The sequence below is a fragment of the Astyanax mexicanus genome, chromosome 1, assembly GCF_023375975.1.
Source record: "Astyanax mexicanus isolate ESR-SI-001 chromosome 1, AstMex3_surface, whole genome shotgun sequence".
NCBI lineage: Eukaryota > Metazoa > Chordata > Actinopteri > Characiformes > Acestrorhamphidae > Astyanax > Astyanax mexicanus.
In genome coordinates this window covers 130,317,350-130,333,782 of record NC_064408.1, presented here as the reverse complement: position 1 = coordinate 130,333,782, position 16,433 = coordinate 130,317,350, and the positions used below count along the sequence as shown (strand labels likewise).

The following is a 16,433-nucleotide window of genomic DNA, read 5'->3' as shown; positions in this document are numbered from 1 at the left end:
TAAAACAGCTAAAGATCAGTCAGGTTGGATGGAGAGCGTCTGTGAACAGCAGTTTTCATGTCTCTCCACAGAAGATCAATGAGATTTAGGTCTTTAGGACTTTAACTGGATCATTCTAACACATGAATATTCTCTGATCTAAATCATTATAGCTCCACTGTAGCTCTGGCTGTATGTTTAGGTTCATCGTCTTGCTGGAAGATCTCAAGTCTTTTACAGCCTCCAACAGCTTTTCTTCTTCCAGGATTGTTCTGTATTTATTTATCTCCATCCATCTTCCCTCCATCAACTCTGATCAGCTTCCTAAATCTGTCCCTGCTGAAGAAAAGCTCATCCCCACAGCATGATGCTGCCTCCACCATGTTTCACAGTGGGGATGGCGTGTTCAGGGTGATGAGCAGTGTTACTTTTCTGCTACATATAGCGCTTCGCATTTAGGCCAAAATGTTCAACTTTGTTCTGATCTGAGCACAGAACCTTCTTCCATGTGTTTACTGTGATTTCTGAAGACAATTGATTGAGTTCACAAAGTTTTACACATAGATTCTCATTGGATGAGTATCACACTGAACCTAAAAACAGAAGGAAAGCTCTGCTCACTGCAACTTCAGGATGAATTTTGAAGCTTTTCATTATTCGTTGTTAAAGCTGTAGACTTGTGTGTGTTTTCTCAGGAATTATCATGTGACTGAAAGAACCCAAAAACCTTTATAAGCAGAAGTAAAATTGACCACAGTAGCCCTGCACTTTGCTGAGCTGTAAGTTCTGTTTCTGCAGCAGGTTGCACCTTTTAAGGTGGAATTTTAGCTTCATGCAGAGAGATCAACACACAGCAAACCTCTGATATTGTTTATATATTTAATATTTTAATACATTTTAATTTTAATTAATACATCCAGGAAATTTAAATGTCATAAGGCACTCATTTATAAAATATAACAAATAATAATCTTGTCTGCACAGTTAATGTTGTTGTTTTTCCCCATTATTCTGTAAATTACAGCTGAGTAACACCCTTATTCTCTCCTCATTTTCCTAATTCTCCTCAAACTCCCACTTCACTCCTGACCATCACTGATCCAGTAAAGCTTCTTAAAGAAGGAGTGGTTGGTGTTTTGTAGATGTTACTAATATCATTAAAACATGGGTTCTGTCCTCCTTCAGAAATCCAGGAACTTCTACATCTTTACCAGAAATCCTCCACTAAACCTGAATCTACTCTCCTTCTACAGGAGCAGTCCTACAGGATGGAAGGTGATCCACAAGTGTTGGAGGACGATCCAGATCAAAAAGGTGATGTAGCAGATGCTCCTCCCCCATTTTCTTTTACTCTCTTTTTATTTCTTGACCAAAATAATTGCATATTTTGGCTAATATCTATTGTTAATGTTTTTTTAATAGATAAAAAGTTATACTTATTAATAAATACCAAAAATGTGTCATGAGGTAACATGATTTTAAATGACCTTCTTCCATTTAGTCTAAAAATAGAAAAAGAATGTGTTTTTAAAGAAACTTGCTGAGAGAGATTGGTTGGTAGCAGATGTGGGTAGTAATGTGCTACATTTACTCATGTGTCACGTGTTATTTTTTTAATTTTCAATAATTTGTTGAAGTGAGCAACAGTAAGTTATTTATGTAGTAGTAGTAGTAGTAGTAGAAAATTTAAATAAATGGCGTTGTTACAATAAATGCTTTGTTGACATAGCTTTGTTTTTAGAAATATCTCTAGATTTTGCCCATAGTGATAACTCACTTTTTTTGTATTTTTAGTATTTGTCACTTTAGTGTTCTGTTAAAAGTAGTGTTTTCCTTCTGTTTTAATCTTGTTTTAATGATATGTGTTTTAATGATTTAATAAGACAGTAACAATCAACAATGCATTAAATATAAAAAAGTAAAAACTACATCTTATTTACCCCTACCGTTTACCAATCAAAAACATCTGCCATGACTTCGATTGACCAATCAAAAAGAGCTACAGCATATACTGTAAACACCGGTTACAGAGTCATTAACAGTTTTTAACAGTATGATTAAATAAGATTGGGAAAGTAACTCACTGCACGTATTTTTTTTTTTTGCTCAATTAATAATTCAAATATCCACTTTTACACAACAGAACTTGGCCAGATCACCACAGCTCCCAGTGAACGGGTCCAGAACACCACAGCACCCAGTGAACTGGTCCAGAACACCACAGCTCCCAGTGAACTGGTCCAGAACACCACAGCTCCCAGTGAACGGGTCCAGAACACCACAGCACCTAGTGAACTGGTCCAGAACACCACAGCACCCAGTGAACTGGTCCAGAACACCACAGCTCCCAGTGAACTGGTCCAGAACACCACAGCACCTAGTGAACTGGTCCAGAACACCACAGCACCCAGTGAACTGGTCCAGAACAACACAGCTCCCAGTGAACTGGTCCAGAACACCACAGCACCTAGTGAACTGGTCCAGAACACCACAGCACCCAGTGAACTGGTCCAGAACACCACAGCACCCAGTGAACTGGTCCAGAACACCACAGCACCCAGTGAACTGGTCCAGAACACCAGAGCACCCAGTGAACTGGTCCAGAACACCACAGCTCCCAGTGAACTGGTCCAGAACACCACAGCACCCAGTGAACTGGTCCAGAACACCACAGCTCAGACGGGAGGGAATGTAATTGCACCTGTTCTACATGGAAATGTGTTTAATGGCTCAGTTCATATTCACACAGGAGCTGAATCTCAGCATGAAGGTAAATAAAAAACATAATTTAAAAACTAAAAAAGGATAAAAGTTAATGATTTATCTGATAGTGATTGTAAATAGTACACAGATGCATTTTTGATATGGTATTATTTTTATAACTTCACTCCATAGAGTTACATTGTATTAATAATAATACAATTAATACAAACACAAACATACACCTATCAGCCATTACATTAAAACCGCTGTTATAAAAATCAGTAAGCCTGATGACCTGGTTCCAGTGTCTCTTATACAAAGGTAATATCAGAAACATTGTGATAGCACAAGTAATATTCCTGACTGTGATTGTAACCAGTTCATGATCGAATGAGTCCGAGAGAGAGAGTACAGTGGGCCATGCTGTTTCTCCATCAGCAGCTGGAGTCCTAGAGAGAGAGAGAGTACAGTTGGCAATGCTGTTTCTCTGTGGGTAGATGGCCCTCTCTTTCCTCATCACTCCCATTGAAATGTTGGTTTATGCAGGCATCTGATAGCTGATGTATCAGAGCTGGGGATCCAGTGCTATCCTCCAAGCGCATTATGATGCTGCCTAGTGGTGCTGCACTGATTGGCAGCAAAATTAGAGAACAGGCGGAGTCTGACTTCACATTGAAGGATGTGTGTTCTGGCCTTTACCATTCTATTGTTAGGGGAGTGGGTGGGGTAACTAGCCTTCCACTCACTCACTTACTCATCATCATCCGTTAAGGGTCGCGAGGGGGTGGCTGGAGCCTATCCCAGGACAGGCCGCATCGCAGACTAGCCTTCCAATTAGATTTAACTGTAATAATATCTACTGAAAACAAACAAATCAGAGAACATATGTAAAATGTTTTGACATTGTATTTAGTTGAGTAATAATAATGAATAGTGCTCAGTTCAGTGTTTGTATGCTTGGATTTTCTGTTGTTTCTTATTCTGTACTGCTGTGTACTCCCTCAGGTGGAACAGGTGGAGGACAGGTAATGAGTGAGAGTTTAGCAGCCTCTTCTAGTACACTGACTGCAGGTAAACTCATTAAATAATCATTGCTGTTCTGTGTTAATACATGAACATTATCAGTGATTTGTCTGCATTGGTAAAATCTTTCGAAAAGGTCTGGTATTATACTTATTGAACAGGCCACAATAATGGTTTTTAAGTTAATGCCATGATAAACAGATCACGGGTGCATTAGGATTGAATTTTGGATTGGGTAGTTAAACAAATGTTACTTTACACAAAACACAATGTGAATGTTTCTATATAAACATTCAATTGGCTTTTGATCAAAATGTTGAAAACAGTTAGCAGACTGAGCACCTATATCAGTGGTTTTAAATCCACTCTTCAGGGCCCCAAGACAGTCAATACATTCAAATCTCTGTACATCCAACTGTTTCATTACTAATGTAAAATAAAGACTCATTACAAAACACTTTCTCCTCTCTATCAAAAGATGAACAACACTGCATCAAGCTGAAGTCCACTCTGAAATTGAACTACGAGCGTTTACTGATTGGAAGTTCACAGACTGGTCATCAGGAGTTCCTGGAAGATATCTACACTGATCTCGTTATAGTGCAGAATAAAAGTGGAGGAGTCATTAATGAACATGAAGTGATGCAAATAGAGATGTCTCCCAATAAAGCTGGCAGTGAGGAAGAGTGTATAAAATGCTGTGACATTTTTAAAGTCCAGCCGGGTACAGGTAGACGGAACAGAAAAGTGATGACAATGGGAATTGCAGGAGTTGGAAAAACTGTGTCCATCAACAAATTCATACTGGACTGGGCAGAAGGAGAGGAGAACCAGGACATTCAGTATATTTTCCCTCTACCCTTCCGTGAACTGAATCTGAAGAAAGAGAAGGAGTTCAGTTTGATTGAACTACTGAATAACTGCTTTTTCTCCTCGAAACCTGCACTGAAATCTCTTCCAGAAGAAGATGGTAAAGTGCTGTTTATTTTTGATGGGCTGGATGAGTATCGTTACCCACTGGAGTTTAAAGATGGAGAGGAAGTAAAAGATGTGAATGAGAAGAGTACAGTGGGTTCACTGATCACAAATCTCATCAACAGAAATTTGCTTTCCTTTGCTCTAGTCTGGGTAACTTGTCGACCAGCAGTCGCACATCTGATTCCCCAGCAATACATCAATCTGACGACAGAAGTACGAGGATTTAATGATGAACAGAAGGAGGAGTTCTTCACCAAATACTGCAAAACAGAGGATGTAGCAGAGAAAATAATTTCACACATAAAGAAGTTAAAGAGTCTCCACATCATGTGTCAAATCCCAGTCTTCTGCTGGATCTCTGCCACTGTGCTTCAGCCATTGATGGATAAAGAGAGTGATGAGAACATCCCCACAACCCTGACAGAAATGTACATGAGCTTCCTACTGCAGCAGAAAAACCTGATGAAGGAGAAATACAGTCAGAAGACTGACACTGACCCTGAGCGCATCATTCTGAAGCTTGGTGAACTGGCCTTCTGTAATCTTGAGAGTGGAGAGCTGAACTTCTATCAGGATAATCTTAAGAAATGTGGGATTGATGTCAGTGACGGTACAGTGTTCTCAGGAGTGTGTACACAGATTTTCAGCCAGCAGAAGGGAATCTCTGAGAGGAACATTTTTAGTTTTGTGCATCTGAGTGTTCAGGAAAGCCTTGCAGCTGTATATGTGCATCACTCACACTGCAATAAGAAGAAGAATGTGTTTAAAAAGAGGACTTTCTGGAAAAAACTTGGGTGGAAGCATAACACAGTAACAGATTTCCATAAGAGTGCAGTGGACAGAGCTTTGCAGAGTAAAAATGGACACCTGGACCTTTTCCTCCGATTCCTCCTCGGCCTCTCAGTGAAGGACAGTCAGGAGGTCCTGACCGAACTTCTGCCAAGCCTGAAGATCAAAGCAGAGAGCATTAGCAATACAGCTAACTACATTAAGGAGAAACTGAAAGAGGAAATGCATTCAGACAGAAGCCTGAATCTCCTCCACTGCCTGAGTGAACTGAAGGACAACTCACTCACTGCTGAAATCCAAAACTTCCTGAACTCAGGAACTCTCTCAAAACAGGAACTCTCATCTCCACAGTGGTCAGCTCTGGTCTTTTTGCTGATGATGTCAGAGGAGACTCAGGAGAAGTTTGAACTGAAGAAATACAGAGCATCAGAAGAAGGACTGAGGAGATTACTGCCTGTGGTAAAAATCACACAGAGAGCTCTGTGAGTACCATTTTTTTAAATAAATATTATCATATTATTAAGAGGTTTAATAATACTAGTTTATATGATCTCTCTAAATATCATTGTGTTTAAACATTTTTAAAACAAAATTAACTAAACAATTTTATAACGTAAAAATTCATAACACCAGATATACAAAGTGTAATAAAATGCCTCTATTAAATTATATACAGAGTATCAATAGATGTGGAAATATTATTAGACTTCATACACTATCCTACAAATACAATAAATAATATACGAAGGTAGTGGTAGTAATAGTCACAATAGTATAAACATTTGCACCAATAAATAAATTGACTAACTGGAAATTTCCCAAGAGGATGACTAATATGTTGAACTCATATGCTAATGAGTACAGTTACAAAGAAGTTATTTTTTTATTATCAAAGTTACTGATCAGTAAATACAGTCAAAGTCAGGACTGTAAGTGCAAGTGTAAGCACACCACAATATAAAATCCAACAACATATTTGTACTATGTACTCTATCCAGAGTACTGTATCCTATCTCTTCCAGAAGGATTAATATGACTTTATAATTGTAAATCTTATTTATCTTACATTTTTATTAAATAAATATTAAATTAACTTAGAATTACTGTATTAAGTATGATACAATAATGCTTAAAGAAGCAAAATAAACTTTCAGTATCATTGATTTAAAAAGATAATTAAATAAATAAAGACCAGTCTTCAGAAGAACACTGTATTTCACAATGTAATTCTGTTTCATGCAGACCTTCCCCACTGAGTTTATTATAAAATCAGTTGCTCCTTGTCTTGCAGACTAGCTTCATGTGATCTTGGAGTAAAGTCATGTGAAAGTCTGAAATCAGTGCTAGAACTTGAAAACTCCTCACTGAAAGAGCTGGATCTCAGCAACAATGACCTGCAGGATTCAGGAGTGGAGCTGCTCTCTGCTGGACTGAGGAGTTCACACTGTAAACTGCAGGTTCTCAGGTTAGTTGGTTCATTTTAAAATGATTAATGTGTAGAAATATTCATTGCTTTACCAAGATATTTATCTATAAAAACACCAGGACTATATTGAAAAATGTGCATAATCTACATCGTCCGCTATTAATATGGGTTGATGCAGAATTTTTTTGTCAACACGTATTTAATGTGTGATGGAACGATTACATGGATTGTTGTGTGAATCTCGGTGGAGGGTTTATGGCAGGGGTCAGCTATAGGCGGCCTGTGCGCCAGATGTGGCCCACAAGCATGACACATCTGTCCCATAAGGCTGTTTAAATTTTCTGTCTCACTGTCGCACTTGGGTTGATTTTAGTTTCTGCCCATTTTGGGTTCCCTATCTCCTTAAGGGCGGTTCTTCCTGGCTGCATCCCAATTTAGTAATCGGGGCAGTGGTAGTTATATGGACCCTGATGACATGAGTTTGATCCTGCGTGAGGAGCGGTGTGTTTATTCATTTATGTTTTCCTTTCTTCTTGGGTTTACCTATTTTAAAATGAAAGGCCCCCTCCCTCCCACCCCTCTTGCCACGTATTGACTTGGAAAACATCAGCCCCCTGCTAAAGGCTTGAAAAACATTGCCACCACACACACACACCCCCAACTCGCTTGTGGCCTGCCATGTTATGACTTGCAAAATATCTGTCCGGCAGCAAAATGTAATTGCTGACCCCTGGTTTATGGGTCTACAGAGCTGGCATGCCTGCCATAGCACTAAATACTACAACAGGTTTCTGAGTCAGGGTCAGTGTTAAAGCAGCTGCAGATGGCTGAGTCTGAGTTTTACACATCTGAGCATTTTGACTAGCCCACACCATATCCAATCTCTAAACAGACTATAACCAGCTCTAACTGAGCTTCATTCTGGAGGAGAAAAAAACATCTGGTTTGCCCCTTAGTATTACAATGTCAAAATGTCAAAAGTGTACCTGTCCCATGCAGGAAAATATGCATTTGATCAGAAGCCTCACCAATAGTACACCCAAATGCAAGTATTTTTAGTGATATATATGATATTTAGGACTGTTTAATTAATCCTGATAAAGAAAAACGTTAGCAAAGAAACTCAGTATAATCTGGTGAGTGTAAAATGGACTAGATTGTGGAACTGGAGCTTTTTGTTTATTATTAAGTGTTTTTTTATCACTATAGTATAATACGTATTTTATCTCATTCTTCTAACAATAATCTGGTAATGTAATTCATATCTTTATAACTGCACTGTATATGTCACGTCCTGGTCCTGTTCTGTTTCTGTCCTCCTTTCTGTGTTCGTATTTATCCCTGTTTATTTACCTTCTTCTGTGTCTGTAATTTATCCTCTACTCCTGTGCCGTCCTCCACATGCTTAAGTGTTTCCCCCAGTGCCTTCACATTCAGTGTTTCCACCTGTGTCTCGTTTGTAGCTCACCCTCCTCAGGTGTTTCCTGAGGTCCCTCTGTATTTATAGTCTGTGTGTTTGCATTCTTCTTGTGGGTCCTTGTACATTTATACATCAGTAAGGTTGTGTATGTTTTCCTTTTGTACTTTGTGTATTTTTTGTTTATTTTGTTCTCTGATTGTTTGTTTTTTTATATTTTATACATTTTTCGCACTTGCGTCTGCCTCTGTGTCCTCTCCCTGCTCACACCCTGACAGTCCACAGAAGTCTAGAACAGGATGTTCTGCTTCCATTTTGTTCTTGTTTTTGAGTTCTAATGAAGCCACAGTTACACAATTATGAACCTTATATTCAGCTCTGTGAAAATCTCCTTAATCCAATTACCTTTACAACACTATTGAAAAGACATATCACTGCATTTGCTGAAAAGAGTGATAGAATAATATTACAGAATTTTACACTAATTGGTTTTAAAGAGGTATGCAGTTAAAGAGAGAGGTAGACAAGTAAGGGTTTCCTGTGTCATTTTAATGTATTTAAACTGAAGAGTTTATTTATTTTTAAGGAGACTGTCCTTAGAGAAAACTTGGCTTTTTACATTGATTACAATATTATAATGCACAGGCAACATTGAAACCATTTCAGAAAAAAGGGTGAGATAAACTTTTACCAGTTATTAAACAAATTATTACAATGTGCCTGTACTCCATCAATAACACTTCTGTTTTCAAAGTTTAAGAGGTGTATACTGGTATGGTGTGGGTTTCATGACATTATCTGTGTTCATAGAGAGTAGAGTATATGAGACATTAAATACATGTTAATGTGTGATTTATCAATGAAAATGTATGTTTAATTAGGATTTCCGGATGTATTCTTTACATTGTGATGCAATTTTTTCATAGAAATTCAGCTATTATAGTCTTAATCATGTTACTCATATCTCTCAGTCTGTCACTGTCACTCTTTCTCTCTCTGTTAATAACTTACTCTAATTGTCTTTCTCTCTAGATTATCTGGGTGTATGATCACAGAAAAAGGCTGTTCTTCTCTGGCTTCAGCTCAGAGTTCAAACCCCTCCCACCTGAAAGAGCTGGATCTGACCTACAACCACCCAGGAGAGTCAGGAGAGAAGCTGCTTTCTGCCAGACTGGAGGATCCACACTGCACACTGGAGACACTCAGGTATGAAGAAATAGTCAGATGTGTTCAGAGTGTGCATGAGAGAGAAAGAAGATCCAGCTACAGATGTTGGGAAGAGTGAGGGTCAGTTAGAGATAAAGGAAGAATATTCAACTGTTTGAATGTTAGAATTAACTACATTTTCTCACTTAATATTTTAGTAATAATAAACATCTGAGAAAGTGCCTTGCAATGTCTGCAAATACATTCGAGTTTCACCTTGAACTATTTTCTCTTGATACTGAATTGTTTTAGTAACTGAGGACACTGCATTTAAAGCATGTGTCAGTTGCTGCCAAAACCTTTTCTTTTGCGAGCCAGAAACGCTACTGTAAAAACTGGAAAATGAAATGTGTAGATCTGATCTTATATTGTAGTGATTTGTTATTCATGGGCAAGGAGTATGGTAATTACAGGGGTGTGAAAAAGTGTTTTCCCCTTCCTGATTTTTTGCATGTTTGTCATACTTAAACATTTAGAATATTTCCAAACCTACATGGCCCTGTGTGAAAAAAGTGATTGCCCCCTAAACCTAATAGCTGGTCGGGCAACAACTGCAACCAAGCGTTTGTGATAACTTGCAATGAGTCTTTTACAGCGTTGTGGAGGAATTTTGGCTCCACTCATCTTTGCAGAATTGTTGTAATTCAGCCACATTGGAGGGTTTTCGAGCATGAACGACCTTTTCATGGTCATGCCACAGTATCACAATTGGATTCAGGTCAGGACTTTGACTAGGCCACTCCAAAGTCTTCATTTTGTTTTTCTTCAGCCATTCAGAGGTGGACTTGCTGGTGTGTTTTATTCTGGAATGCAGTGTTTCCTTTACGCCAGATGTACTGGGATGCACACCTTTCGAAGAGTTCAACTTTTGTCTCATCGGTCCACGGAATGTTTTCCCAAAAGTCTTGGGGATCATCAATATGTGTTCTGGAAAAATTGAGATGAGCTTTAATGTTCTTTTTGCTCAGCAAAAAAATCTAGGAACTCTGCCATGTCGGCCATTTTTGCACCTATACCATTTCAGATGTTCTCAAAAGCACAAGAAAATAAAGACTCTAATTGCAGTTTTTAAGTGTTAACTCACTTTCTCCTGTTATTCTCCTCCATGCTGAGATTGGTGATCAGAGTGGTAAAAGCTAAGTGGTGTAGAAACACCCACAATTTTTTATTAAAGAACCAACCCGTTTACTCTCTTATCAGAACCATGAGCTGCCATTATAAAGCAGTTCAAAACTGTTAAATTTATCTCAAAAGATACTGCATTCAGGAATGTGTCACTATACAAGGATCCTGCATGCCCGTTTCTTGCCTGAACACGTTCTTTACTCCTGGCTAGCAGAAGGGAATGGTGCCCCTGGAGTAGAGAGTAGAGTAGGCCAGTAGTAGAGAATTAAGGAAAACATCAACAAACTTTAAAAAGTCTCACAAAGAAATGAAAGACTCAGAAATGAAAGAGCAACGTCCAAACAGATCAAACAAAAATCCACCACTACTACATTCCCTTTTCCATACTGCACAAAATCAACCTTTACGTTCATCTGAAGACCCAAAAGGATCAACAAGAAGAACCGACATACTTCACCCTGAGTCACTGCAGAGGATGAACATGATGATGATCCTGCCTTCATCCCCATCCACACAGATATTTCTATAAAAAAACATTGAAGGTTTAGTGTTAACCAGTGTTGTTCCAGTTCACAGCTTTTCTGAACTAGTGAAAGTTCCGTTCATACATGCTCAAAGTGAACAGTTCACGTTCAAAGTTCACAATTTAAATTCTGAACTAGTTCAAAGTTCAGTTCATTTTACTTTTTTTGTGAGATATTCAAATAAATACTTTTTTCACAATACAAGCTAGAAATCACTATACGTTCTTTGAAACTGCTCATTGTAGACATTTGCTCATGACACTGCAATTGTGGGTTTACTACCAGGTGATGAAACTTGCAGCAGTACAGACAAGGTAGACCAGTTCTATACTTAGTGCAATGAAATCTACCAGCATTTAAATAAAAAAGAATATATAATATTAAATATGTATTCTTTTTTTTAATTGCAGCGCTTTCTTTCACTCTCATTATTTGGTCTGTCACTCTCTCTCTCACTCTCTCTCACACTCGCTCCTCCAGCCCTCAGCGCTGTCAAAACCATTTCTGTCTGGTGATACATGATTTAAGCGGCACCAGCGAGAATACAGGAGGGAGGAACTTTCTCTCATTGTGTTTCAAAAGAGAAAGCAGATGTCTCTCAGTTTTCAATGGAAAACAAATTCCAATGTTCATTTACAGGGATGTCTGCCATTCATGACACATAATGTGAACTAATTCATGTTCAAGTTCTTTATTCACGAAAAAAAAGAGCATGTTCAATTAACTTTTTCATGCACAACACTGGTGATAACACTGTTCATTTCAACAAAACTGTAGAAAAAGCGACTATAATTTTAATATGATCATTTTAGTTAATTGAATATAAAAATACTGATGTATTTGGTGTTAAATTTAAATATGTAAACTGTTAGTTCTGTTAATTTGTTCTTTGAGACCAAGATAGATTGATTCTTCACCTTTCTGCCATAATGGAATAGTCTATAAGTAGCAAGGAAGGGCATCATGAAAAATATTGTTAGATAAAAAAATAAAGCAGCTACAATATTGGTCTAATCTGAGGCTGCTGTAATTAGTGAGGAGATTCTTATATTTTGCGTGAAAGCACGTTTACAGATTCTCCCAACTAAATATAAAATTTCACTTTGGTATCCATCCAGCCACTCAACCTTTTGTATGCTGCACAGTTCAAAGCAGCAGCTGGAGTCTGTGACTGTAGTAAAGGCTTGTGTGGTTGATAAGTCAAACCTTTATTCGCAGAAAGACCAAAGCTTTCTGTATGACCAGATCAGCTTCCTGTAAAGCCTGCATTTCAGCAGAAGTGTGAAAAGGAAAAACAGAAACAGCATATTGGGTCACTTTGGAAATTGGTTCTGTGACAAGAACGTGCTCAAGAGAAGGGGGAACAGAAATGCCCGGGGCCAAACTGTCCAACACACCAGGCTAATACTGTCAGCACAAAGCATCTGTGTTACCATTAATCCTTCCCGAACGACACTTGATCTCAAAGTTGAAAGAAGCCAGCTGGGCAGCCTATCGTTGCTCCAAAGCACCCAGTTTTGCTGAGGACAAGTGACTGAGAGGGTTATTGTCAGTATAGATCACACAATTATGCCCCAACAAGTATTTGCGGAACTTCTAGGTCATAGCCCACTTGAGTGCCAAAAACTCCAGCTTCATGGAGCTGTACTTGGACATATTGCGCTCAGTGGGCCTAAGACCCTGACTAGCAAAGGCAATTGTTCTAACCTTACCTTCCTGCTTCTGACAAAGGAAAGCTCCTAACCCACTATGACTTGCATCCACCTCCAAAATAAAGGGGAGCGTGAAATCAGAATAGGCCAACACTGGAGACCCAATAAGCCAAGTTTTCAACTCAGCAAAACTCTCCTCACACTGATCAGTCCAGGTATAAAAAAAGGCTCTGTCCTGACCCCTTTTCTCCAGCTTCACCTTGAGTCCCTCCTGTTGCAAGCGCCCCAGCACAAACTCCAACCTAGCCAAGTGCTGTGAAAAAGAAAAAGAAAAGACAACAACATCGTCTATAACAGTGACTGGCACTGCTGGTCACCAGTCACTGCATCAATATCTGGAAGGTACTAGGTGCGTTGCAGACCAAAAGGCATCCTATTCCATTCGAATAAACCAAACGGTGTACAGAATGCAGTCTTTGCTTTATCTCCCTCCGCAACTGTCACTTGATTATATCCACTGGTTAAATCTAAAGTAGAAACCAGCAGGCCCCTGAAAGTGCATCAAGTGACTCTTCAATGCAAGGTAAGGGAAAGGCATCCTTTCTGGTCCTGCTGTTTGACTGGCGGTAGTCTACACACATGCAAAGTGTACCATCTTTTTTCTTCACCAAAACTATAGGCAATGCATATGGGCTGCAACTTTTCCGAATAACTTGTGTCTCCAAAAGCTGATCAATATGGGCCTTTACAACCTCATACTTAGATGGGGGTATTCTTCTATAGTGCTGTCTCACTGGAACCTCATCCAACAGTGGGATCTCATGAGAGAGAAGGTTGATTGATGAATATTTGGACAACAGAGACCTTACCTGTTCTTGTTCTTGACCAGACAATGATGACAAATTAATAGTCTCCAAACTCTCCTGGAGCACCATAGCTGCAGTTGAGGCCCCACCGGTGTCCATGGCTCGCACCTCTGCTGGTAAACTAACAACCTGAACATTACTCAAAGTCCCCAACTGAGTATAAGGATGAAGAAGCACATCATTGGTACCCACGTTAACAATATGGACATAAACAGTTCCATTATGCCAACTTACCAAGGTGGATGAGGCCAAAAGGCCTTATGGTAACCCCACATCAGCAGACTCAAACTAAATTGGGCCACTACACTGTTGACTCCAACCAGTTACAGGCACAAACTTTGTGGTGCCCCCAGGAACACGCTGAACTCTTCTGCCACACACCTTTGCCTTACCACATCCCCTGGAAACAGGCTATTTGAGAATGCTGCAGTGCCTGATGGACCAAGCTAGGAGCCTGTGACAAAGCAGGAGAGTCAAATAAACATGGGCCATGTTGTCCAAACAATTCTTCCCCTTAGTGTGTGTAATATCTGTGTGGATGGGGAACAACACTTTCCAATCACATTCATCCCAGCACACCAGGAACATCATCAGGGGAGCCTCCTAAAGGGTCTTTAACCACCAACACCCCACACCTTGGTACTACTTTACCACACAGCTCCACATCCAACTCCAGGTATCCAAGAGAAGGGATAGAAAGCCCATTGGCTGCCCAAAGCTGCAACCAGTGACATGAATTTAGGCGATCTGGACCCCAGGGCTTATAGTGCTGCAAGAAAAAGCTTTCAGTCATAGTGGACACCATCAACCCAGTGTCCACTAAACATGGCACCCTAACCCCCCCAATAAGAACATCAATATGAGGACATGACGCAATGAACTTTGGGCCAATATCTGAGGCATTTACAATTTTAGAGCCAGTAATCTCCCCACCCGGACTGTGGCTCCGCAATACGGCGGATACCGATATCTGGTTGGATTGAGAAGACCCATGCAAATTTGAGGATCTTTCTTGACCAGAAAAAGAAGGATACCATGAAGTCCCTGCCTCTCTACACTCTCTAGCAAAGTGCCCTGGTCTTTGGCACCATCTACAGACCACTCTACCTATTTGGGGGGCCCTAGACCTATGTGACTCTTGTAAAGAAGCTACAGTTTGAACCAGGGTATTTAACTGATCCTGTTGGCGTTTCAAGATGTCCTTCAATTCCCCCAACTCAGATCCCGTTACTACACCAGCCTCTGCCTGGGGACCCCCTTGAACCCCAAACTGAATACCATAAGTGGGAACTGACTGACTTCTGGCTCGGATGCCACCTAACATACCTTCTTGTTCCCACTGGATGGCTTCTGAACAAACCTCAGACCAATGTAATAGTGGGCCGACGTCGAACCAATTGTTTCAGCTCCCTGCGTAGGGCACATTCAGCAACATGTTCAACAAATTGCACTTTGTTTAACTGTTTCCATAAGGCTTAATAACGCTAAAGAGAACTCATGTCTCACCATCCTGTTGCTTTCTAGAAAAGAATGCTTCCTGTAAGGCTACATAGGACTGGGAACACCCATATAATTCCTGCAATGTTTCAAATACCTTGGCTGGATCTCCCCTTTCTGCATTAGAATGGTACTTAATCTCCTCTCTTGGCTCACCTTCTAGATGGTCAAAGAGAAAGAAAGCTTGGTCAGCAAGAGACAAATGACAGGCATGCATACAGGCCTGCACTTCCTCCACCCATTCATCTATACAAATTCCAGACTTTCCTCTGAACCTAGAACATTTTCTATCTCTAGGTATATACACCAATCTTTAAGTTTCAGAAACATTGCTAGCACCACTAACACCAGTATTAACTAGAGTCTCTAAAGGTGGAGTTATACTGGTTGTTGCAGCAGTTTCTGCTACCTGCTCTTGACGCAGTCGCTCATTATCTGCTTTTAATTGTAACACCAACTCTCTAAGTTGTTGCATCTATTCCTCCATAATTACTGTACACTTCAAAAAAAAGGATGCTGCCACTAATCAGGGGAGATCACCTACTTGCAGTCCTTGGTCCTCTGCTGCCGTTTTGCCTCACCTATTGAACACTTAACACAAATCACTATGAAAAATCACAACAAACTTCAAAGAGAAAGAAAAAAATAAATAAAAGAAGAAATCCAAGTCTTAGTCTTAAAATGGTACCCAACCCTGCCGAACTACGCCAGACTGTGGCGTGTGGGAGCAAGCAGAAGTAATTAATTTACCTAAATTACATAAATACCTTAGTTACCCTCGCACTAGTGTAGCTAACTACGCCACTTTGGGAATTGCACCCAAAGAATGTTACCAAAACTCAGGTTCGTGGGTACCAGAAAGAAAAAAGACAAGGATTTCAATTAACAACAAAATATTTTATTTAATCAAAAAAAGGCTTGTATCAAATAATAAAAATAGACTAAATAATAACTAATGAGTACAGTGCAATAAAACAAAATTACGTTGCATATACGGAGCATTTACCTGAGAACTGGGATTAGCCAGACTCTAGTGCAGTTTCAGAGGATAAGGCAGCGACTAAACACTCTAAATAAAACAAATAAATTAATTAAATGCTGACTCACGTGCGTTTCTTACACACACACACAGAGCCACACACAGAGCCACACACACACACACACACACACCTCAGAGCCACGTAGGGAAGGGGGAGGGGGGAACCCAAGGCAGACACTGCAGAACCCAAAAAGAAGCCCTTTTATAGG

General features: G+C 39.7%; 1 protein-coding gene across 1 annotated transcript; it reads left to right on the top strand.

Annotated features, from left to right (window-relative positions):
• Positions 1-1,247: 1,247 nt before the first annotated feature.
• On the top strand, positions 1,248-9,780 carry LOC103031900 (protein NLRC3-like). The gene is made up of 7 exons (XM_049479508.1): positions 1,248-1,293; positions 2,123-2,749; positions 3,688-3,753; positions 4,148-5,954; positions 6,764-6,937; positions 9,348-9,521; positions 9,774-9,780. Exons 1-7 carry the CDS (start codon positions 1,248-1,250, stop codon positions 9,778-9,780), a joined length of 2,901 nt encoding a protein of 966 aa, XP_049335465.1.
• The last annotated feature ends 6,653 nt before the right edge of the window (positions 9,781-16,433 follow it).

What these genes read in the sequence shown, in the direction of transcription:
- LOC103031900 (XM_049479508.1), top strand. Translation starts at nt 1,248, where the DNA reads ATGGAAGGTGATCCACAAGTGTTGGAGGACGATCCAGATCAAAAAG. An exon ending in AGCTGAATCTCAGCATGAAG is followed by an intron (nt 2,750 to 3,687) that starts GTAAATAAAAAA and finishes GTACTCCCTCAG; the next exon opens with GTGGAACAGGTGGAGGACAG. An exon ending in AAAATCACACAGAGAGCTCT is followed by an intron (nt 5,955 to 6,763) that starts GTGAGTACCATT and finishes CTTGTCTTGCAG; the next exon opens with ACTAGCTTCATGTGATCTTG.